Raw genomic sequence first — 23,166 nt, 5'->3', positions numbered from 1 at the left:
ATTATTATTTTTATTAAAAAATTAAATAAAGTAATAACTTGCTTCTTTAAAGAGCTAACCATTTTGTTTATTATTTTAAATATTTTTTTATTTTTGTTTGTCTTACCTGGCGTAGGTATCAGTAAGAATTCTGGCGCCACTTGTTTTTAATTGTAAGTTTGTCACGTATGCTGCCCTGTGTTGTATGTTATGGGTGTAACATCACTTTTTTTTTAAATTATTTTTATTTTGTTGCAACAAAAGTCAATTTTATACCTTTAAATATATATATATAAAAAAGTGGTACCACATAATATTAATACCATTTTTTTAAAGTTCAGAAAGGTCTGTTTATAAATATATGTACGTATATTTCTGCCTCAACAAATAATGCAATTAAAAACCAAAAGCATTCTCTTTTATTAATCAGTTTTTTTATTTTTATTTTTTATTCAATGAAAGAGGAAATCTCAACATTAAGACGATTGTGAGCCTCTATTCTAGCAATTAAGCATTACATTTAGTATCAAATATTAGTAACGCACCTCAAATAAAAATTAATATCTCTACAATTGCAAAAGGAAAGCTTGCGTTATAAAAGACTCGGTCACCATTACATTGTAAACAAAGTCAGTTAATCTGTGTATTAAAGTTGGAGGATTAAACGCCAGAAGAAATGTCAAGCAAACAAACTTTATTAGGTTAACTAACTAACTGTTTAAAGTTGCATCCCACAGACCAAAAACAGCAGAAGACATCAGTATACAGTGAAGGAACCCCCAAGCATTAAAAAAAAGGAAAGTGCTTTATAAATAAGAGACTGGTCAACTACACCTCAGTTTACAATATATGGACAATTACATTGGCAATCAGCTAGAAACCACTAACTGGACCAAATTAAACTGTCATTTAACTGAATTTGGCTACTGTGTACAAACCAATTGTGTTATTGCTGGATTTCTCTATTATTGCTGTACAACGTTTACAATGTGCATAACCTTGCTAAACTATTTAACCAACACACAGGTAAAAATCAACAAACCACTGGCAGCAAACAACATGAAGGCAAGAAAAAAAATGGTTAAAAAATTAAATTACATAGTAACTACAAATTGGGTACAGAAATTCCTTGCTAGTACCACCCAAAGAATAGTGCACGTGTGAGCCCAAGATCTTGCTCTATCTGAGTCCAAGCTCCACATTATCACCCTGCTTACTTTGAGTGTTTGCTTTGAACATACAAACGGGCATAATGGGTCAGACCCATGGTCCCATCTAGCCCAGGAGCCTGTCTTCCGATAGTGGACGGGGCCAGGTGCTTCACAGGGAATGAACAGAACAGGGTAATTATTAAGCAATCCAGTCCCAGCATCTGGCAATCAGAAGTTAAGGACACCCAGAGCATAGGGTTGCATCCCCGACTGTCTTGGTTAATAACCATTGAAGGACCTATCCTCCATGGATTGATCAAATTCTTTTTGAACCCAATTATACTTTTGGCCCTCACAACATCCCCTTGCAATCAGTTCCACAGGTTAACTGTGTTGTGCAAAGAAGCACTTCCTTCTGTTTGTTTTCAACCTGCTGCCTATTAATTTCATAGGGTGACCCCTGATTCATGTGTTACGTGAAGGAATAAAGACGACTTCCTGCATACGACTCATGATTTCCTGGACCTCTATCACCCACCCCCGTCACCTCTTTTCTAAGCAGAACCGGACCAGGTTTTTTAAAATCCCTTATCATGTGGACGCTGTTCTGGCCCCCTAATAATTTTTCTTGCCCTTCTCTATACTTTTCCCAATTCTACTCTATACATCTATATTTTTTTGAGATGAGGTCAGAACTGCATGCAGTATTCAAGGTGTGGGGGTACCACAGATTTTAAAAGTGGCATGATGCTATTTTCTGGCTTAGCTGTCCCTTTCCTAGTGGTTCCTCACATTTTGTTGGATTGCCGCTGCACACTGAGCGGCTTTTTTCAAAGAACTAGCCACAATGACTCCCATGATCTTTCTTGAGTGGGACTAGCTCATTTAGATTCCATCATTTTGGGTGAACAGTTGGGATTGTGCTTTCCCATGTGCATTACTTCACACTTATCAGCACTGAATTTCATGTGCCATTTTGTTACCCAGTCAGCCAGTTTCGTGAGATCCATTTGTAACGCTTCACAGTCAGCTTTGGACTAAACTAGCTTGAGTAATTGTGTTTTGTCTGCAAACTTTGCCACCTCACTGTTTACCCCCTTTTCCAGACCATTTAGGAATATGTGAAACATCACTTGTCCCAGTACAGCTCCTTGGGGGAACCCCACTATTTACCTCTCTCCACTTAGAAAACAAAGGGTAGGAATAGTCAGTTTTCAATCTTTTAACCAGTTACTTTTGCTAGCTGCTCTTCAAAATCTTTCTGGACCTACCTTTTCCACTTGACTTGCCAGAGTTTATGCTCCTTTCTATTTTTCTCAGCAGGATTTGACTTCCATAAAGGATGCCTTTTTGCCTCTAACTGCCTCTTTTATGCTATTGTTTAGCCATGGTGGCATTTCTTTGGTCCTCTCACTTTTTTTTTTTATTTGGGGTATACAGTACATTTCATCTGAGCCTCTATTATGGTGTTTTAAAATAGTTTCCATGCAGCTTGCAGGCATTTCACTCTTGTGGCTCCATTGAACTAGCCTTCTCCTTTTTGTATGTATCCTTCCCCTTTTTGAAGCTAAATGCTACCTTGGTGGGTTTCTCTGGTATTTTCCCCCTATTGGGCTGTTAAGTTTAATTACATTATGGTCACCCTTACCAAGTAGTTTGGCTCTATTCGCCTCTTGGACCAGATCCTGGGCATCACTTTGGACGAAATCAAGAATTGCCTCTCCCCTTATGGATTCCAGGGCTAGCTGCTCCAAGCAGCAGTCATTTAATGGTGTCTAGACATTTTCTTACTGTATCTCTTCCTGAAGTGACATGGACCCAGTCAATATGAGGATAGTTGAAACCGCCCAATTATTACTGGGTTTTCTGGTTTTAGAGCCTTTCTAATTTCTCTCGGCATTTCACTGTCACTGTCCCCATCCTGGTCAGGTGGGTGGTAGCATATCCTTACTGCTATATTCTTATCATTCAAGCCTGGTCTATCCACAGAGATTCTATGGTACAGTTGATTCCTTAAAAATTAAAGATTCCTTTGAAAATCTTAATTTTTTAAGATTTTACTATATTTGACTCTATGCTTTCTTTCACATACAGTGCCACTCCCCCACCAGCACAATGTATTCTGTCATTCCTATATATTTTGTACCCTGGTATTACTGTGTCTCATTGATTATCATCATTCCACTGAGCTTCCGTGATGTCTAATATATCAATAGCCTCTTTTAATATGAGGCACTCACGTTTACCTATCTTTGTATTTAGAATATTAACATTTGTATGCAAGCACTTATAAAATGTTAATATTTAGTTATCTGCCTTCATGGGATATAACTGAATGGGACTCTTTTTTTATTTGACTCTTCAGTTCCTACCTGCACTTTATCAGCTTCTATCCTCTCCTCTTTATCAGGATATAGAGTATCCCCTTTAAATTAATCCTCCCCTAAGGGATGTCTCTGTCTAAACACTGTGCTCTTCTGCAGCTATTGGCCCTTAGTTTAAAACTCTATGACCTGTTTTAATTTTACATACCAGCAATCTGGTTCCGTGTTGGTTTAGGTGGAGCCCATCCTTCTTGTATCGGCTCCTCCTTTCCCCAAAGGTTCCCCAGTTCCTAATAAACCTAAATCCCAACACCAGCATCTCATCCATGCATTGAGACCCTGCAGTTCTTCCTGTCTAACTGGCCCTGTGTGTGGGACTGGAAGCATTTCAGGGAATGTGACTATGGAGTTCCTGCACTTCAATCTGTTACCTTGCAACCTAAATTTGGCCTGCAGGATCTCTCTCCTACCTTTCCCTATGTCATTGGTCTGACACATACCACAACCAAGGGCTCCTCCCCAACTCTGCACATGTGTCAATCTAGATGTCTTCAGAGGTCCACATCCTTTGCAACCAGCAGGCCATTCACCATATGGTTCTCCCAGTCATCATAAAACCTATCAATATTTCTAATAATCGAATCCCCATTATCTAGATAATACTTAGTCCTGCCATGAGTGTAGAGGACTGGACTAGATGACATCTCGAGGTCCCTTCCAGTCCTATGATTCCCCATCTCTTCCCAATAACTGGGGTTACCTCCCATGGAGGAGTATCCTTAATGGGAGAGGATACTATGTCTTTACCTTGAAGGAGGGTCCTAACTCTGGGATTTTTTCCTTACACTCCAGCTTGGTGTTCTCCTTCCTGGAGACTTTCAAGCATGTTCTTGCATGTGGCTCACAAACCTGCTTCCTTGTGATCTGCCTCAAGTTCTGGTATTGCAGAATGGGTGCCAGGCATTACTTTCACTGTTTGTGCGATGTCGTGAAACCCACCAGCAAGCTATACTTCACAACCAGCTGATCATCTCTGTTCACACTCCTTGATCCCGTCAACTGAAGAGAAAGTTTGCATTGTTACGCATATTCTTGGAATCTGATATGATCTTCAAGTCTTGCTTTGGTAATGGTGTTACCACAGTGTGGTTCCAAAGTTCTTATATTTGGACATTCCCCTTGTGGGCTCTCTCACCAGTTTTCATTCTTTTGATTTCATTCATTTGATTCTTCATAGAATCATAGAATATCAGGGTTGGAAGGGACCCCAGAAGGTCATCTAGTCCAACCCCCTGCTCAAAGCAGGACCAATTCCCAGTTAAATCATCCCAGCCAGGGCTTTGTCAAGCCTGACCTTAAAAACCTCTAAGGAAGGAGATTCTACCACCTCCCTAGGTAACGCATTCCAGTGTTTCACCACCCTCTTAGTGAAAAAGTTTTTCCTAATATCCAATCTAAACCTTCCCCACTGCAACTCTTCATTTGCACCAAGAGCAGGGTATTGACCTTTTAGTCGAAGGATAAGAGTTCAGTAGCTGATCAGACAGCTCCCCAAAAGTTTTTCACTTGGCAGGGTTGGTGCACACTGGCGGCAGAATCCTCGTGATGTCAGTAATAGCTAATGTTGGCTCACAGGAGTCTGGTAGCTCAACCATTGATAGATTTTTCTCCAGCCAAGACAATGTGCTGCTTTTTAGGGTCTTTCTTAGGGCTTGTCTACACTACCGCAGGTGTTCGATCTCAGATACACAACTTCAGCTATGTTGTGCAAAAGGGGCAGGGATGTTAAAGCATTGCCACGGCAGCACTTTAACGTGGGCTGCGTACGGGCTGATACCGTACTGGCTCCCTTTCACCCCTGTCCAGGGTACAATCTGGACTGTTGGACAGCTGTGTCCCCCCAGTTCTCCAACATGGGTTGCCTTTTACGCTGCTTTGCTGTCAGAGCAACCACTCCTGGCTTGCTCACACACACAGCCTCTAGCATGTAGACTACTCCCAGCTGAGTTAGATGAGTGCTCTTAGCTAGCCACTCCTGAATTATACTGGAGAGGGACACGAGCAAATTCCCAGTCCCAGACATGTCCCCAGAAATGTGCCCAGCTCTCTCCTTGACAAGGAAAGCTCATAGAAAGCCTGTAATTTCATTAATAGAAAATAATATGCACAAATCTTGCTATCCAAATGGAGTTTCCCCAAACATTTCAATCCAAATACACTGGATTTGCTGGATAGATAAAACAGAAAAATAAGTTTAACAACTACAGAAAGATCGATTTTAAGTGATTACAAGGAATGAGGCATAAAGGTCAGAAATGGTTACAAAGAAATAAAAGGTAAAACACAAACTAATACCTAACCTAACAAGCTAAGTGAACTTAGAGCAAGAAGGTTTCTCTCACCATAGGTTTACAACACTCTGGCTGGATTCCTCCCAAACCAGGACTCCTCCCCAGGTACCGTGATGCTCTCTTTGTCTTTCAAACATTGTTGATGCAGTGAGTAGAGATGAGGGGAGAGAGGTGATTTGGGACCTCTATTCCTCATTTTTGTATCTTTTCCTCCTCTTTGAAGATCATCTCCAGCTGGAGTTCAGGCGACAGCCACTCTGTTTACCCCAGCTGTTCCATTGCCAAGATTCCCAAATTTCTCACTCACACCTTTCTTACTGCCAAAGAACGATTGCTTAACCAGGTGATAGTCCATTTGATTATGCTGCCAGCTGGCTGAGGTGCTGGCTAGCCTTGGTCTCTGGGCAAATAGTTTGAAGCTGTTTTTCTAAACTTGGAGCATGTCTCAGTAAAATCACACAGTAGAATCTTATAATTTTACACACAATGTTGCCACATGCATTTTACCAGGACAATAATGTTCAGCAGATTATGGGCTTTTAAATGATACCTCACAAGGCATACTTTGTACAAGAGTGATCATGGTTTTGTAAAAGTGGTGAGCATAAGGGTACAGACTGTCACAGGGGGCATTCTCAACAGCCCTTCAGCTTCACTGCAACAGTTTCCTAATTCAGATGGGGAGCCATGGCTCTCACCCACAGTCAAAGGCCCCCACTCCCTCCAGACATGAAAAAACTAGTTCTAGCCAAATGATCCAGGCTAACACCTGAACTGGTGCCAGAAGAATCTGCCATTAACTCCCAGTTATTACAAGGGCTTCTTTATTCCATTTATGGGCAGGTATTTCTATAGCATCCTTCCCCATTTGAATCCTCACATTGAATCCCCATGTGAACGCTCACAACAGGAATCCAGCAAAGCTTAGCTATGGCCACTAGGACCTCCCTTTAGCTGGCTGGAAAGGAGGCACATCCAAATCACTAGCACCCAGAAAGGGCAGGTCCCAGAAGAATGGCCTGAGCTGGCTGTAAGCCATACTATGGCTATATTGCCTCTTTGCCCTAATACTTGGCCTCCAGAACAGCAGAGAGTCTCCTGCAGTGACAGCAAAGCAGCCACACAAGGGATTGTTTATGGAAAGCTTTTATTGTTAGTACTGAAATCAGATTGCTAGAAGCACTGGTAGTTGGGTCAGAGAACCACACTACAGGGAGGGTGGGCAGGTTGGCTCAGCCGCTGAGCCTGTAACCTCAGGGCACTGGTTTCTGGGCAGCCCAGCTCAGGAGCGACTGACTGATGGACTCATTCCACACAACAGCTAAGTGTTTGCACATCCCCTTTGCAGAGGTCAATTTCTGAAAGAGCCATCCAGGCTGTCCTACCTTCTGATCCGCGACAGCGCTCAGGCACACTAGCGGGGACAGCAAGGAAAAGCTTGCGTGGCCGCTGCCCAGAGTCTGCACGTGTGTCCAGTAGCAAAGTTGATCCCTTATTCAGACATGCCACTGCCGCCCTCCTCCTGAGTTACATGAGATAAAATGCTGCTGATCTGCAAAGCTCATCCCTCCTGCAGAGCAAGGGTTAGAGACTCTGGAATCAGCCAGGGCAATAAAAACATTTGCAAACTCTGCTCTGTCCCCATTAACTTGGGCCAAACACAGCCTCAGAAGCCAGAGCCATCTCATGGCAGCGTGCAGGGAGGCTGCAAAGGGCAGCTGAGAGCAGGGAATGAAGAGCTATGGTCTTCTGAGGATTTTTAACCTGACCCTCAGGAAACTGTTTCAACTCAGACTTCCCACACTCAGCGTGTTCCCATCTCTCTGCCCAGAGCTGCCAGCTCTCAGCTGCAGTCACCAGCGGGTGCCCCAGCAGCTTCCAAGGGGTTTGATACAAAGTCGCCCAATTGCTGGGTCCTGAAGCTGCATTTAAAAAGGAATAAAACCCTGTAACCGAGCAGGGAGGCTGACGCCATGGCATTACCTTCACCATTTCATGGGGTGGGGGCTCTTGCGTCAGCTGCTTAGAGCCTCTGCAGCAAGCCACCTCTAAGAAGGGATCTAAGAAACAATGCAGCGGGCATGCTCGCTTCAGAGAAGAGTCACCCCAGCAGCTGCTCCCTGCGCATCTCCCTCAGCACATGCAGCAGTAGCAAGCGAGCTGCCATCCGAGTTACTCCAGGCTGAAGCGAGGACAGATGCCGTGCCAGACCAGTCATTCAGCCTTCACCCGCCTGGATCTTGGGGCAACAGTAGCTGTTCCTAAAAAGACAGGAGAGAAAGTCAGAGCAGTGAGAGGGCAAAGTTTGACAGTCAAGCTACCTGTTCCCTGCAGCAGGGGAAATTCACTTTCTCCCGTGGGAAGACTGAGGGAGGAGGCGAGTGCCAATTGCTTCCTAATAGAACTCAGATCTCAGTCCTGGCCAGATCTGGGGCCCCAGGATCCTGTGTAAGGTATCACCCACCCCAACCCACCAGTCTGCTATCCTGGTGTCCATTAAGGATTCACTCGTTGCGGACCCACCATTCCTACGGTCAGTGATTTGGTCACACAACACGTGCACAGAGAATTAGCTTCAGAGTTTCTAATTCCAGTGGCTGGCCAACAATCCTACAGCGTGTGGGTGGTTGATGGGGCTTCCCTTTCCTTGCAGAACACAAGCTCTTTTATTCCACTTTTGAAAAAAAGCCTGATTGACCTTGACCAGCATAAGCCATCTGGGCTTATCCCCCTCCCATGCTCACGCTGGAGCCAGAGCAGAATTCTAACCTGTGCTTCTCCGAGCAGATGCCTGCCTCTTCCTATCTGCAGCAGGAGTTTTGCTCATGGGAGACTCTTGGCTTGCCGAAGCTTTCCTTCTGGACCTGGCGTTTGGCTTTCTTGCTTTATTTCCCTTGGCGTTCTCAGCTCCTGGGACGAGCTCTTTCCCCTTCTTCCTGCCAGATTGCGTTGCTACCTTCTCTTGGCTGCTGCTGCCCTTCGAACTTCTCTTAGGCACTGGCTTTGTGACCTAGGCAGATGATTGAAATGTGCACTCTCAGTCACAGGGAAGCGACTTGAGCTTCTTCTGTACGTTTGAAAGTTCAGGGGAACCGGGGGCAAAGGCTGTTGTGGGAAGTGCTGTTGCTGTTCTGGGATTGACCTTCAGATGCACAGGTTTAACCATCTGCCCTATGGAGTTTACTCCACACACATCAGCTGGGAGAAAACTGGGGCAAGTTTTAAAACGTAAGCTGCCTAAAGTCAGGCACCAAATGTGAACATTTGGCCTTGTTCTCCCTAAAGTTCTCCACCTCAGGAATGCACATCACCAGCTGTTCATGCAGCTACTACTAACCCTTACAGTAAATGCTGAGAGAACATTTGGTGCTGTGCAAGGCAAAGACAGAGCTCACATCATTGGCTTTGGAGCAGGGACCGTCTACTACTCTGTCTGTACCGCACCCAGCGCAGTGGGGTTCTTGGCTGGCCCTTAGAAAGAATCATATTTATTCTGATAGTGCCTATGTTACACAGACAGACAGAGAGAGATATTTTGCAATCCGCCAGTCAGATATGCATAGGGATGTTTACGGATTTGCAAAGTTTAACAACAAAGGGGAATAGATTAGCTGTTTCACCATTAACCCAAACAAGGGCAGTAGTACCAGTAAGATATGCCACAGCCTCGGGTCAATAGCAGCTGTATTTTGATTAAACGCTTTGCAGGGACTTTGCAGCTAAAAAAGCTGCATCTGTATGCACCCTTAAGACGCTTCCTTTCGCCAGGTTGCACAACTTCCATTGTTCCAAAGACACTCCTTGATCAGCATGACCCTGTTAGCGATTTGTCCCTTACTGCAACATTGACATTTGCAGTACATTGCTCACTTTCAAACGTGAGATTAAATAATGTCTGGACAATAGAAGTGTGTTTCTTTAACCCCACCCCTGAGGCCAGCAGGCAACAGTTAGAACTGCCGAACCAGCAGAGACTACTAAAAAATAAAATAACCTGTTATTCGTGTTCTGCGTTCAATTCATCCTGAGATGAGCTTAATGAGAGCGTGGGGTTGAGATCCCAGCTATCAGAACATCTCTGGGATGAGGAGCCTCTTTACAGAGATGTGTGTACAAACAGAGTGTAAAAACATGCACACATGTGCCTAGTGTCAGGATATGTGTCAGTAAAGTGTCCATGACTTAGGGGGCTAGTTGAGAGAGGCAGTATTATCTAGGGCAGTGTTTAGAGGACAAGCGTGCGAGTTTGGGTTCTATTAGTTTTAGTCCTGATTCACCGACCCCTAACGGCAACACATTGGTCTGTCTCTGTTCTGCAGTTTTCTCATCTGGGAATAATGGGCGGCTGTGAAGGCTGAGGTGGTGTTTAGCTTCTTCCATCCAAAGATCCAATGGAATGCACAATGGGGGCAGCAGGAGAATGAGTCTGGGAGTAGAGGGGCCCCCATAAACACTGAGAGTTACAGAAGACATCTAGACTAAGGCTCTGTACCTTTGGACTTGAAGGCTCAGGGTCAGCATTCACCCGCGAGCGCCTCTTGCGGGACTTTTCCCCTGCAGAAGAGAACGTTAAGATGACCGTTTAACTCTGGAGGCGAGAAAGGGGCCTGACTGCAGCTGAGTCAGAGGTCTAATCCCCAGCCCTCTTTTCCTCTGGGAAGCCATCCAGGGAAGAAAAGCTCCCACATATGGTCTGGAAGCTTGGAGATGGTTCTGAGAGAGGTTGGACACAGCTGGCCTGGTTTTGTGGACATCTTGCCTGGACTACACGTGAACTGAGTGTACAGAGGGTGCTCAGAGTGGGCTGGTTTGCATAGCTCTCCCTCCACAGAGCAGGTATAGTACAAAGAGCGACAGTCCTAGCTTCCCCACGTTCACAAGGACACTTGTAGGGTACACAGGCCACTTGATACTGGGCTGCCAACAATAATGGGACCCTTGGAGACTCACTATCTCCTTTCACCCGGGCTGCTGAACTGCCACCCAGTGGTAAGGATGAGTAACCACTACTGGATTCAGGACAGTGAACTAGAGTTTGAGAAGAGTGTAGCTTGTTTCCTTAACCTTAATAATTCCACAGCAAGCGAAGGATCTCCCTGCCTCTCCCAACCCAACCAGAAGCAAGAGAACCCTGCAAAGCACGGAAGAGTAAAGCGGATGTTCACCTTTCGGGGCCATAGGTCCAGGCTCCCCCTGCAAAGGAAGGCAGAGCTTTTAGACAGTCACCAGATAAAGAAACTGATCTTAAGATGGTTAAAGAACATTTAATTTGACAGCATTCTGTCTGGCAAGAAATCACTTATCAATAGTTGTGGGTATGAAATAGATTCATAGATATTTAGGTCAGAAGGGACCATTATGATCATCTTGTCTGACCTCCAACGCAGGCCACAGAATTTCACCCACCACTCCTGCAAAAAACCTCACACCTATATCTGTGCTATTGAAGTCCTCAAATCGTAGTTTAAAGACTTCAAGGAGCAGAGAATCCTCCAGCAAGTGACCTGTGCCCCATGCTACAGAGGAAGGCGAAAAACCTCCAGGGCCTCTTCCAGTCTGCCCTGGAGGAAAATTTCTTCCCGACCCCAAATATGGCGATCAGCTAAACCCTGAGCATATGGGCAAGATTCATCAGCCAGACACTACAGAAAATTCTTTCCTGGGTAACTGGGATCCCACCCCATCTGATATCCCATCACAGGCCATTGGGCCCATTTACCATGAATATTTAATTACCAAAACCATGTTATCCCATCATATCATCTCCTCCATAAACTTATCGAGTTTAATCTTAAAGCCAGATAGATCTTTTGCCCCCACTGCTTCCCTTGGAAGGCTATTCCAAAACTTCACTCCTCTGATGGTTAGAAACCTTCGTCTAATTTCTAGTCTAAATTTCCTGGTGGCCAGTTTATATCCATTTGTTCTTGTGTCCACATTGGTACTGAGCTTAAATAATTCCTCTCCCTCTCCAGTATTTATCCCTCTGATATATTTATAGAGAGCAATCACATCTCCCCTCAACATTCTTTTAGTTAGGCTAAACAAGCCAAGCTCCTTGAGTCTCCTTTCATAAGACAAGTTTTCCATTCCTCGGATCATCCTAGTAGCCCTTCTCTGTACCTGTTCCAGTTTGAATTCATCCTTCTTAAACATGGGAGACCAGAACTGCACACAGTATTCCAGGTGAGGTCTCACCAATGCCTTGTATAACGATACTAAAACCTCCTTATCCCTACTGGAAATACCTCTCCTGATGCAATCCAAGACTGCATTAGCTTTTTTTACAGCCATATTACATTGGCAGCTCATAGTCATCCTATGATCAACCAATACTCCAAGGTCCTTTTCCTCCGCTGTTACTTCTAATTGATGCATCCCTAGCTTATAACTAAAATTCTTGTTATTAATCCCTAAATGCATGACCTTACACTTTACTGTTTTGTCTTTATGGACCCCACTTACCTATTGTTTGTCTGTATGATCTTTGTCTGGTTCTTTGATTGTTTCTATCTTACATAATTAATTTTGCTAGGTGTTAATTAATTAAGGTAGTGGGGTATGATTGGTTAGAGAATTTTGTTACAATATGTTAGGATTGGTTACTAAAATTTTAGTAAAATGATTGGTTACGACATAGCTAAGCAGGACTCAAGTTTCACTATATAAACTGGGGTCTACAAGGAAATTCTTGGGAACCAACTCCAGGACACAGCCCCAGGATCAGAGCTGCCAGACCTTACACACTGCCAATCACAGCGTGCAGAAACTGGAGTCCCCCAGATGATCTGATCCTGACTGGCCATCAAGAAAAGTTCATCTGTTTTATTGGGAGTGGTGAGCATTGTATGTGTAGCATGTGCATTCTGTTTTGGTGATTGTTAATAAATAGAGGTTAAGTAGGATACTACTGTGTAAGGCTCTTTCACTGGTAAAAGACCCCATAAACCCACAAAAGATGAGGCCCTGAGTCCAGAGGGAATGAGTGTTTGCTCTGAGCCCAGAGGAGTAGAGCCCAGAGCCCACAGAGTGCCTAAATTAAGAGGGTTATGCCTGAGCCCTAGGAACTAGGTAGACGTGGGTGCCCTAGAGTGTGCAAGTGACAGACAATTGGTGCAGGTAACAAAGGGACAGACTTTGTGCTAGGCTTAGCCAATGTCTCCTGGTGATGAAGAGCGGAAGGGGCTGGGAGAAGGCCAGAGCCAGATTAACTCTCTCCTGTGGGCCCGGGGCTATTAGATTTTCTGGGGGTTTGGAGTGGGCTCAGGGCTGGGGCAGGGGATTGGGGTGCAGGCTCCGGCCGGGAGGCGCTTACCTTGGGCAGCTCCTGGTCGGCGGTGCAGCAGGGCTAAGGCAGGATCCCTGTCCGCCCTGGCTCCGCGCTGCTCTGCTCCGAGGTGGCTGGCATGTCCAGCCCCTAGGCAGAGGGGCCAGGCCGCTCTGCGTGGTGCACCCTGCCTATGCACGCAGGCGCCACCTCCACAGCTCCCATTGGCTGCAGTACCTGGCCAATGGGAGCTGCAGAGCTGGCACTGGGGGTGGGGGCAGTGCGCAGAGATTCCCTCAACACTCCCTGCCTTGGGGCCGCATTGGCGAGCTGGCGCTTGCAGCTCCAGGCCCGGAGTAGGGCGCCAAGGCTCAGGGACCGGTGTTCTGCCTGTGGCGTAGAAACTTGCTGTGGGCTGGATGAAAAGAAGCAGCGGGCCACATCTGGCCCACGGCCTGCAGGGGCCCCCCTTAGCCCAAGGCCATGGGCTGCAGCCCCTAAAGCCCCTGCATTAATCCGGCCCTAGGGAAGACGGCCTGCCGGTCTCCTCTTACAGCGGGGTCCAGGCCCCACGGTAGGACAGCAATGATGAGTCAAGCCTCTCTGAGTGCAAGGCCACCGCAGTTCATACCTGAAACCAGATGGTCCTACCATTGCCATCACGCAGCGACCTCATGCCAGGGACACAGTAACACTGCAGCCACTCCTCAAAGGCTGCGGTATCATCAGAGGGCTCCGGGCCATAACCCTTCCCCCCTGGTGGGACACAAAAATGAGCATCAGGGAAAACTCTCAGGTCCAAGGTTCCCCCTGCAACTCCAGAAGTGAGGGGCTGATCTGCTGTGGGCTTTGCTCTATGCTAGAGTGACCCTTGCTGGGGGCTGCAGCAATGCTCAGCTCCAGCTTTCTGAACCCTTCCAGGGGCTCCCTCTCACATACCCCATGTGGGATAGCTTGGAGATGGATTTGCACCTCTCCAGCCTGCACACATGCAGCTTGAAAGCATTCAGCTCTCTGGAGCTTGGTGTTTTTAAGGGATTGCCTCTATTTCCACACCAGCTGGAGACATTGACTGCTCCGATAAACCAAGAGGTCGTCAATTTCTCTCGTATCCGGCCTCACTCGTCTGCATTTGCTTCCCCACCAATGTCTGCAGCTGTCTGGCTCGCTCACCACAGTCAGTGTGCAATGCAGTTAGCTCTGGTGGGGCGGAGGGGTCTGTCTGCTGAAATCCTTAGGGGAAGTCTGGGAAAAACCTATGGCAGGCTGAAGCAGAGGCAGACCCAAAAAGGATGCAAGAGAGGGAAAATAATGGATGGACCATGGGGCCTCTCCTTGCTTAGTCCCAGAGAGAAAGACAGGAACACATCCCAGCTGGGACAGGGAGTGAAGTCTGTCCCCTGCAATCAACAGTTGTGTAGGGAACACTGAGCAGAGTGACAGGACATGCACCTGTGCTCCGCTCTTTAGCGAACAGGGTCACCATGGGTCTCTCCTATTATAGACTTTACAGTCAGAAGAGACCCTCAGGATCATCTAATCTGACCTCCTGCACATTGCAGGTCACAGAACCTCACCCACCCACTCCTGTAATAGGCCCCTAATCTCTGACTGAGTAACTGATGTCCTCAAATCATGCTTTAAAGACCTTAAATTACAGAGAATCCACCATTGACACTAGTTTAAACCTGCAAGTGAACCAGGCCCCACACTACAGAGGAAGGCAAAAAATCTCCAGGATCTTGGACAATCTGACCTGGGGGAAAATTCCTTCCTGACCCCAAATATGGTGATCAATTAGACCCTGAGCATGTGGGCAAGACCTAGCAGGCAGACCTCTGGGAAAGAATTCTCTGTAGTAACGCAGAGCCCTCCCCATCAAGTGTCCCATCTCTGGCTGCTGGGGATTTTTGCTACTGGCTGATGACAACAGCTACCCATTGAAATCTGAACGATGGAAGTAGCTTTGTAGGGGCCACTTGCGCACCCCACAGGGCACGTCTGGTGTCACCCTGCCTCTCATGTAAAGGCCCAGCCTCCTCCCACTGGCATTAAACGCCCAGCCTGAGCGCTTTCATATGGTGCCCTTGCTTCCTGCTACCCCTGCCCCAACCCACCCGAGTAGGGCTCTGCCCTACCCCTCCCCCGTTGCGGAGCGTCTGCCCAGCTGAAGGCAGCAGGGATCCAACCCCAACCCCAACATCTCATTGCAACTCTTCCTGCTGGTGTGGCTGAGTCACCTCCATCACAGGCTCCATGGCCCACTGCAGGGCAGGAACCCGGGGCTGTGCTCCCTGAGCTATCTCCTTACCCATGTCAATGACCTCCATGGGCACTGCATGGCAGAGCTCCAGCAGGTCAGGATTCTCCCGCTTTAGCTTCACTTTCTTGCTCAAGGTCAGGTCCGGACTCTGCTGGGTTTGAGAGGAGGAGATTCAAACAGGGAGCCCAGACACAGCCCAAGCCAACCCTCTCCCATGCAACCCTTCCCCAGCCATCCAGCCCTTCCTCCTCCCAGCAAGGGTCGGCCCACCCTGCAATCCGAGGTGCAACTGAGCACTGCAGGCATACCTGAGCCAGCTTGCTAATAGCCACCAGCGTACACACCCAGGGTCCCAGGCAGGCTTGTATTCGGGTGCCTAACCTGGGCGCCAGAGCCTCTCTGCTAGTTTTAGCGAGCCAGCTGAATCAAAGAGAGCTTGGGTATGTCGACCCGTGCTGCACTTACACTTCTGACTGCGGTGTAGACCCTACTCCAAGCCGCTTTGTAGCTACTGGTCCCACCCAAAAACCAACCAGCCTAGTCCCCTCCCAGCTGTCCAGCCCTTCCTATAAGGCAACTCCTCCACAGCTGCCAAGCCATCCTGCTCCTCACCCCTCCCCCAGATTTCCCTTACCAGAGGTCTAAACCCGCCCTGACTGCTCCAAGTCAGCTTCCTCTCCCTCCACATGCTAAATGCTCCCTGTTTCCAGATGCCAGGCAAAATTCAGGCCTGGCATAAACAGGGCTAACTCCATAGACTTTGAAGCAGCTGCTCTCGCTGAGTGGGAATCTGACCTGCCTCTGTACAGTACCCACTTGTATACACATCAGTCACTTTACCACTCCACGCAGGGCTGAATTTAGCCTGGCAGCTTTGGAAGGCTAAAGATCCCTTATGGCTGGGACGCATCACTGACTGCACTGCAGGTGTTTGTAACTTAACTACAGAGACAGGCCGGGGGAGGGGAAGGGAGGAAGGCCGGTCAGACAAAAACACTATTTGGAGGGGAAGTAGCTATTTTAAAAAAAACCCAGAGGCCACACAGCACTAGACCAGAATAGTCAGATTTGGAGCCTAAACTACCGTGGTCCTCTTAGTTGTGGGTTCTTTTCACAGCAAACTAGGATCTTTGGCCCAGATCCCCAAAGGTATTTAGGCACTGAACTTCCCTTGAAATCAGTGGAAGTTTGGTGCCTAAATACCTTTGAGTATATTTGAGATTGGTCGGGGGAGGGAATGGTAAAGTGAGTGAAATATGCAAGAGGCTACTGTACAAGGCAGAGCGCAGTCCCCCTCAGCAAAGGATGGTGCATACACGACACAGGAGCCATAGATGTATATGCCATGACAGGCAGACACGGTCCATCTGGCTCAAGATTTGCAAACAAGTTTTACATGCAGCACTTTTGCAGAGCAACTCCTAGGAGTTAAAGGCAACAGAAGATAAGCAGACATTTGCGTAGCATCTGTCCTCCCAAATGTGCTTTATAAACTAACCATACACATGCCGTATATCACACGAGGAAGCGAGTGATTCTTTCATGGAGGAGCCAAATGCAATCACTGAACTGTTAAAGCAAGTCTGAGTATGGGGAGGGAAGAAGTCCGTCTCCTTCTCAAGCTGCATGGCTAACTGAGGAGCCAGAATGCAGTCAGCAGAGCTGGGATTTGGCGAGGGTGCTGGTGCTAACCTCCCTGCTTGGGCAAGGTGCCAGAGGAGCTTTAACGACTACATGGGAGCAGGCCCCGTCTCACAGCTCTCCAGAAAACCACCCCTCCAAACCCCATGCAGGGGCATTGCCTGCTCCAGGCCTGACTCAGAGCCAACAACTAAATGGGCAGCACTATTGTCTGCACAGGTCACCCATCCAAGCCATGCACATAACGATCTAGCTGAGCAAGGGGGATCTGACAGACTCCAGGCCATGGCAGTGTGGCCGCACGTCACGGGGGGTAAAGCCTGAAGAATTAAACTGAGATTCCCCTGTGAGAAGGAATTTTGAGAGACAAAGAACAGGCCCTGAAGTCAGAGTGTCTGGCCTCCTGATTCATGATGAGGATCCACCTCCAAGACAGCAGCCACTTCTAACAAGAACAAAGAACAACAGGACCCAAACCAGAAATGGTGGAAGTTCTAAGGTTAAAGCTACAACTTGTAACTGGGGCTGCAGAGGGTCCAAGAGCCACTGACGCCATCACACCCCATGTGCTGCAATCCCCAGGCGCTACAGGGTGAGCACTGAACCCTGAGTTCTGTGTGATGAGCTGCAACTTTTCTGTGCACGTGTGTAAGCCTTCTTCATCCTCCTCACCTGTTTCCGATGCTGAAGGGCCTCTAGCACCGTCCGAGCCTTTTCAAAGGGAGGGATCTTTAACCTAGGAGAGTCCATCTGTTACGTGAGGACCCCAACACAAATGCCAGCCAGTGCAAATGGAGTCCCGGCCTAAGGAGGGAGATTGCTGACGCAGTGGGTGAAAGCATTGGCTTTTCACCTCTGAAGAGCTGGATGCAATCTACGCAGTAAAACATTGGTGCATTCTGACTACAGCACATGAGCATGCTGTAATTCAGCTCCCCAGGCAAGGTCCCGGATTGAAAGTGTCACTGCAGGCCAAATCTGAGATGCCCAGCACATATAGGGTACTCAGAAAAAAAATAAAGGTCAGGGCTGTGTTGGTAGCGAGCGTAGTGCAGGAACTGCAAAGTACTCAAAGCTGAGGTGCACTGGATGTGCTGTCTGTGGGTGCTTAGCACTGGAATGGATATGGGCTGGCTGCATTTCAGCAAGGGAAATGGAAATGGGTGGCCTATCAACAGTTTGGATCCTTACATGGTGCTGGTCTCATAGCTACAGTGATGGGAATAACAAGGTCTGATATCTACTTACTATGTAAAAGGGACCCTATACATGAGCACCTTATGCTCGCTAATGTATTCATCCTCACAACCCCTAAGGCAGTGCTAATATCGACATTGTACAGATAGGGAAACTGAGGCAAGGAGCAGCTAAGGGCTTGTCTCCATAGGGAGTTCAGACCAGTTAACTGAAGCTGTGAAGTTAAGGCACATCAGTGAAAGTTCATCATAAACCCCCATTTGGAGAGGCTCATTCAGAAGTAAAGTGGCCTTAGTTTGCAGTAGCTGAATCCTCCTTGGGGGTTTTATGCACTTGACCTCCCGTGCATTAACTTCACAGCTTTAGTTATTTCATCTGAACTTTCCTCAGCGTCCCTGAGTAAACAAGGCCTGGTTTGCTCCAATGTCACATAGGGAGCCTGGGGTGGAATAGGGAATTGGACCCACTTCTTCACTGGGCTGGCCTCCTCCTCTCTGCTCTGCACCCTGCTCACCTGTAGAGAATCTCAGCTCGGAGGTAGTTGCCAATCCCATTGAAAAACTTCTGATTTAACAGGGCTTCGCAGATGGGCTTGTTGAATGCCTTGTCAGACAGGTTCCTCAGCACGTTCTCCCTGGAAGACAGCAGGGCCGGTCAGCTAGGGAGGAGGGGCTGGGGAAATGACCATTTCACTCAACCTGTGATGTGCTTCCAACACAGTAACCAACATGTGAGGTGGGGTTGTTCTCCAGTGGGGTTTTCTGCTGAAGAAGGGTCTGCCTCCCGACACAAGCAGGGAGAAGTGAAACTAAAAATGATGGAGGCTATGGTCTAGCGGGCACAAGTGAAACCTTGGGGGATGGTTCTTATAGCAAGACTGTAAATATAGATGTGAACAGTCTGTGTAGGAGAGAGGAGGGGGCAGCATTAGACATCAAGAGGCATTACAATAAGACAGGTAATGATAAAGGTAGAGGAGAAACCCTTTGGGTAAAGGTACAGGGATGACCCACTGTTTCCTTAGCAGGAGCAGCACATGGACTTGCAGTTCCAGTGCTGTAAGCTACTTGAATTCAGCCCCATACAGAACGGGTTCCTGGAATGCAGCAGTTATAAAGGTATTTGATTGCAGGGAAGCAAATTAAGAAATTGAGTGTGATAAGAGGAAGCATTAAAGACCCATCACAGCGTGAAGAAGGCTGGAGGAACAGTAAGACACATCGCCATTAAAGCATCGAAGGCAGTCTAAGAGTCCGCTGAAACAGACGAATACAAAGAACAAGAAGGAGCCTTTGAAGAGTGGCTTTATGAAGGGCTGCTCTAAGATCTGCACATAGAAGAGCAAAGAAATAAGGGAACACCAACACGTAGAGTCAGGTGAGGCTTGCAATGAAGAGACAAGGGTACAAGGAATGCTGCCAAAGGGAAATAAACATAAGTGGCCACACAGAAATGCACTGAAGAGGGAGTAGCTCATTCATCAAAGAGGAGAGGGATGAAACTAACAATGACTCAATACCTGAGATACTGGAATCCTTTTATGCAATCTGCCTTTGGCAAGGTGCTCAGGGAATTAACCAACAAACTCACCAAGTCTCTGATGACTGAATGGGATATAATTAGGGAAAGGAAGATTTAAGAATATGAGGGGTGAAAAGATTGGAAGGGAAGCAGTGGAAACCCCAATGCTCAGCAAATTAAAAACTAACCCTGAAAATCCACTAATGAACGTACCACATGGTACGTGGGCGGGCAGACATGCGTGTGTGCACCAGAGAACCCAATGACCCCTTTCAATCTCCAACCTCTGTCAGTCTGTGATACGCCCTTCAGCTACGAATTCTACCTGTGAAATACAAAGTGGGCACTTTGGCCCACAGCCTCTAAGGTATTTAGGCTCTTCCAATAGAAGTTAGGACCCTCATTATCTTTGGGGACCTGGTCCTTTGTCCACCAAGCTACAAAGCCCCTCCTTGCCTGCCATGGGATTTTGCGGGTGTTAAAGTAGCTACAGCAGGGTTCTCACTCTCTTGCACTATTTCACAACTGTAACAGACACATTAAGAGTGAAACATTAACTTGGACAAAATAATACAAGAGCTCAACCAAAGCCCTCCGGAAATCTGTCGTAGTCAGTTAACAGGTCCTAACCCAGGGGATCTCCAGCTTTTTCCAGCCTCCCATTTTGCAGACATCTCCTCGTGGACCTACCTCATTCTCAACCATTCAGCCTCCCCCTGCTTGGTTCTCAACATGCTGAATTGCGTGGCTAGCAAGGTGGTCTGCATAGCCCTGGAGAGCCATTGCTGTGAGGGTTAAATAGCTCAGCTGTGCTCTTCCTTCTTGCAACACTTAAGAATTATTTTTGTGCTGTTCACTTGTTATATAAAAAAAAGCCACAAAGTAGGTTGTTTAAACCAAGCCTGTTCCCTTATTCATAGTGAGATCTCAGGGAATACAAAGCACCACACAAACCAGACAGTCTTCAATCCAAGACAAAGTTTCCATAAACGTGAGCTAGAAGTATCCCTGTAATGGCAAAAGACCCCATATTCTATCACCAGGCGCCACACAGAATTCACTGTTAGAACATTGTGTTGATCATTCAGCCCGTGTCCCTGCCCATTCAACACACACTCCTAGTCAGTTTCTCAAGCAGAGATGAAACGTCATGGTGGATCTCACCTGAATTTCTCATACTCCAGCATCACACATGGCCCTCGGTCCAGCTGCCACGTCCCGTGCACTTCCCACCGCCCGAAGCGCCTGAAATCCACGAAGCAGAGGGCTCGGCGCGGGCTCTCCTTGGTGTAAAACCGCAGGTGGGCATGTTTGGGCAGCTCGGCCCCGGAGGTGAGCTTGAAGCTGCCTGACATTCCAAAGCGGAAGACAAGATCCATGGGCTGCTGGGGACCGTTCTGGCTCTGCCCCTCCTTGCCCCTCTCTCTGCCAGGGAGCGTATTCTTCTCCTCTTTGAGTGGCATCAGGGTCAGCTTGATCTCTTTGCCCCGCGAGGTGGCAGAGATCAGGTACGCGTCGCTCTCAAACAGCACCTCTGGGTTCTTGCTCACTTCAGACTTCTCCACCTTCCCCGAGAAGATGAGCCCTGCACATACCGTGTTGATGTAGCAGCTAGCCAGGTGAAGCTCTGGTCCCTCTGGCATCTTAGACACCTAAGACAAGACTCAAGCATAAGGCAGAGCAGCTATTGTAGCACATGCATCTTACTAATCAGGGCGGGCAGCTCTCTCAGTCCCTGGCTTTGCTGGGCCCTCCTGGCCGGTGAATATGGACCCAACAGTAGGTGTGCAGGGGACAATTGCAAGGCTGAGGCAGTGGACAAGGATACCATGGAGAATGGGTATTAGGGACGGGGCCACCTGGCCATGGGCTGAGCCACTAACCCATTCCATGAGGAGCCAGTGCACAGCCAGGAGATAGGCACCACCAAGCTGGCTGGGACCAGGAACAGATTTGGGCCCTGGGTCCCTGTGAGCCAGGAAGCTCCCCACAGGAACCCCAGCACAGGGCCAGCTTCCCCGTCCCGCAGCCAGTGCCCCCCCCCAGCACAGGGCCAGCTTCCCCCTCCCGCAGCCAGTGCCCCCCCAGCACAGGGCCAGCTTCCCCCTCCCACAGCCAGTGCCCCCCCCAGCACAGGGCCAGCTTCCCCCTCCCGCAGCCAGTGACCCCCCCCAGGACAGGGCCAGCTTCCCCCTCCCGCAGCCAGTGCCCCCCCCAGCACAGGGCCAGCTTCCCCCTCCCGCAGCCAGTGCCCCCCCCAGCACAGGGCCAGCTTCCCCCTCCCGCAGCCAGTGCCCCCCCCCGCACAGGGCCAGCTTCCCCCCCGCAGCCAGTGCCCCCCCCCGCACAGGGCCAGCTTCCCCCCCCGCAGCCAGTGCCCCCCCCGCACAGGGCCAGCTTCCCCCCCCGCAGCCAGTGCCCCCCCCCGCACAGGGCCATCTTCCCCCCCCCGCAGCCAGTGCCCCCCCCCCGCACAGGGCCATCTTCCCCCCCCGCAGCCAGTGCCCCCCCGCACAGGGCCATCTTCCCCCCCCCGCAGCCAGTGCCCCCCCCCGCACAGGGCCGGCTCCCTGCTCCCTGCTCCAGCCAGCTCCCACCCCGGCCGGGTTTGCAGGGGGCCTGGAGGCAGTTACACAACCAGGCACCGCAGCAGCCCGGCTCCGCAGTCCCCGCCCACAGCCCCAGCACGGGGCCGGCTCCCCCGTTCCCCTCAGCCTGTCCCCCCCGGCCCGGCTCCCCAAAGCCTGTCCCAGCACAGAGCCGGCCAGGGCACCTGAGCTCCCGCTCGCACTGTTCGTCGGCAACCAGAGGGTTAAACAGCCCCCCCACCCCTGCTGGGAGGGGCGGGGCAACGCGGGGCACGATGGGAGTAGTAGTTGCAAAGGGGAGCTCCCGCCTACAGGGTGGGGAGCGGTGGTCCCCAGGCCCGCGTGGCTGCCGGGGAGGGGCTCGGGGGCACGGGCGGGGAATGGAATTCTCCTCCTCCGCCCTGTGCCTTGTAGTCTATGGCTGGCTGGCTGGGGAAAAGCACCGCACAGGCCCCCACCCCCAACCATCTACTGCACAGCCCCCCTGTCCTGTGGCCCCCCCAGAGCAGCTACCGCATGGGCACCCCTGCATCCCACCGTCCTGCACCCACCCAGAGCAGCTACCACACGGACACCCCTGCATCCCACCACCATCCTGCCCCCAGCCAGAGCAGCTACCACCTCAGCAGCACTGCTGCCAGCTTCCCCGTGCACTGTGCGGATGGGTAGCCTCCCTGCCCCACAGTTAGATTTACCAGAACCAGCCTACAGAGCAGAGTTATTCATCACCTACTTGCTGGGCACAAGGTCACAACATGCCCCAACTTCTCTCATAGAGATGATTCCTCTCTCTCCCCACCCCAGCACCATTTAATCTTGCCTCCAGCGTAAGCTTCAGAGACCGACAGAATGAAGCACACTGATGTGTGGTAGCTGTAACAACT

At 49.0% G+C, this 23,166-nt stretch overlaps 2 protein-coding genes across 8 annotated transcripts in view; one reads left to right on the top strand and one right to left on the bottom strand.

Moving 5' to 3' along the window:
- MAN2C1 (mannosidase alpha class 2C member 1) overlaps window positions 1-1,811 on the top strand; it is a 30,474-nt gene extending 28,663 nt beyond the window's left edge. The window contains exon 28 of one of the 2 annotated variants that reach the window (XM_073303451.2): window positions 717-1,811. In XM_073303451.2, the coding sequence (XP_073159552.1) occupies window positions 717-791 (75 nt within the window). In that variant the 3' untranslated portion in view covers window positions 792-1,811. The remainder of the gene's footprint in view (window positions 1-716) is intronic. The other variant, XM_073303452.2, reaches the window with a different exon arrangement.
- On the bottom strand, window positions 339-22,678 carry NEIL1 (nei like DNA glycosylase 1). Of its 6 annotated transcripts, none has more exons than XR_013636420.1 (11): window positions 21,578-21,713; window positions 20,859-21,346; window positions 18,688-18,807; window positions 17,649-17,712; window positions 15,384-15,486; window positions 13,704-13,828; window positions 10,971-10,998; window positions 10,298-10,359; window positions 8,575-8,815; window positions 7,789-8,066; window positions 339-7,375 (listed from the first exon to the last, which is right to left on the bottom strand). XR_013636420.1 is itself a non-coding variant. In XM_073303460.2 (10 exons), exons 2-10 carry the CDS (start codon window positions 21,335-21,337, stop codon window positions 8,020-8,022), a joined length of 1,269 nt encoding a protein of 422 aa, XP_073159561.1. In that variant the 5' UTR covers window positions 21,338-21,346; window positions 22,468-22,678; the 3' UTR covers window positions 339-8,019. The 6 variants fall into 6 exon arrangements, 3 of the variants coding, with proteins under 3 accessions (XP_073159561.1, XP_073159560.1, XP_078710765.1); XR_013636421.1 differs by having other exon boundaries at window positions 339-7,327; XR_013636419.1 differs by having other exon boundaries at window positions 340-4,513; window positions 5,857-8,066.
- Between the last annotated feature and the right edge of the window lie 488 nt (window positions 22,679-23,166).

Source organism: Lepidochelys kempii, chromosome 10 (genome assembly GCF_965140285.1).
Source record: "Lepidochelys kempii isolate rLepKem1 chromosome 10, rLepKem1.hap1, whole genome shotgun sequence".
Lineage (NCBI taxonomy): Eukaryota > Metazoa > Chordata > Testudines > Cheloniidae > Lepidochelys > Lepidochelys kempii.
Note: the sequence above shows the minus strand (reverse complement) of the source record. Positions and strands in the feature narration are given on the sequence as shown.

Coding starts and splice junctions, on each gene's coding strand:
- NEIL1 (XM_073303459.2), bottom strand. Junction 10,999..13,703: donor GTAGGACCATCTGGTTTCAG/GTATGAACTGCG, acceptor CTTCCTTTGCAG/GGGGAGCCTGGACCTATGGC. Junction 8,816..10,297: donor CTGAGCCTTCAAGTCCAAAG/GTACAGAGCCTT, acceptor TCATCTGCCTAG/GTCACAAAGCCAGTGCCTAA.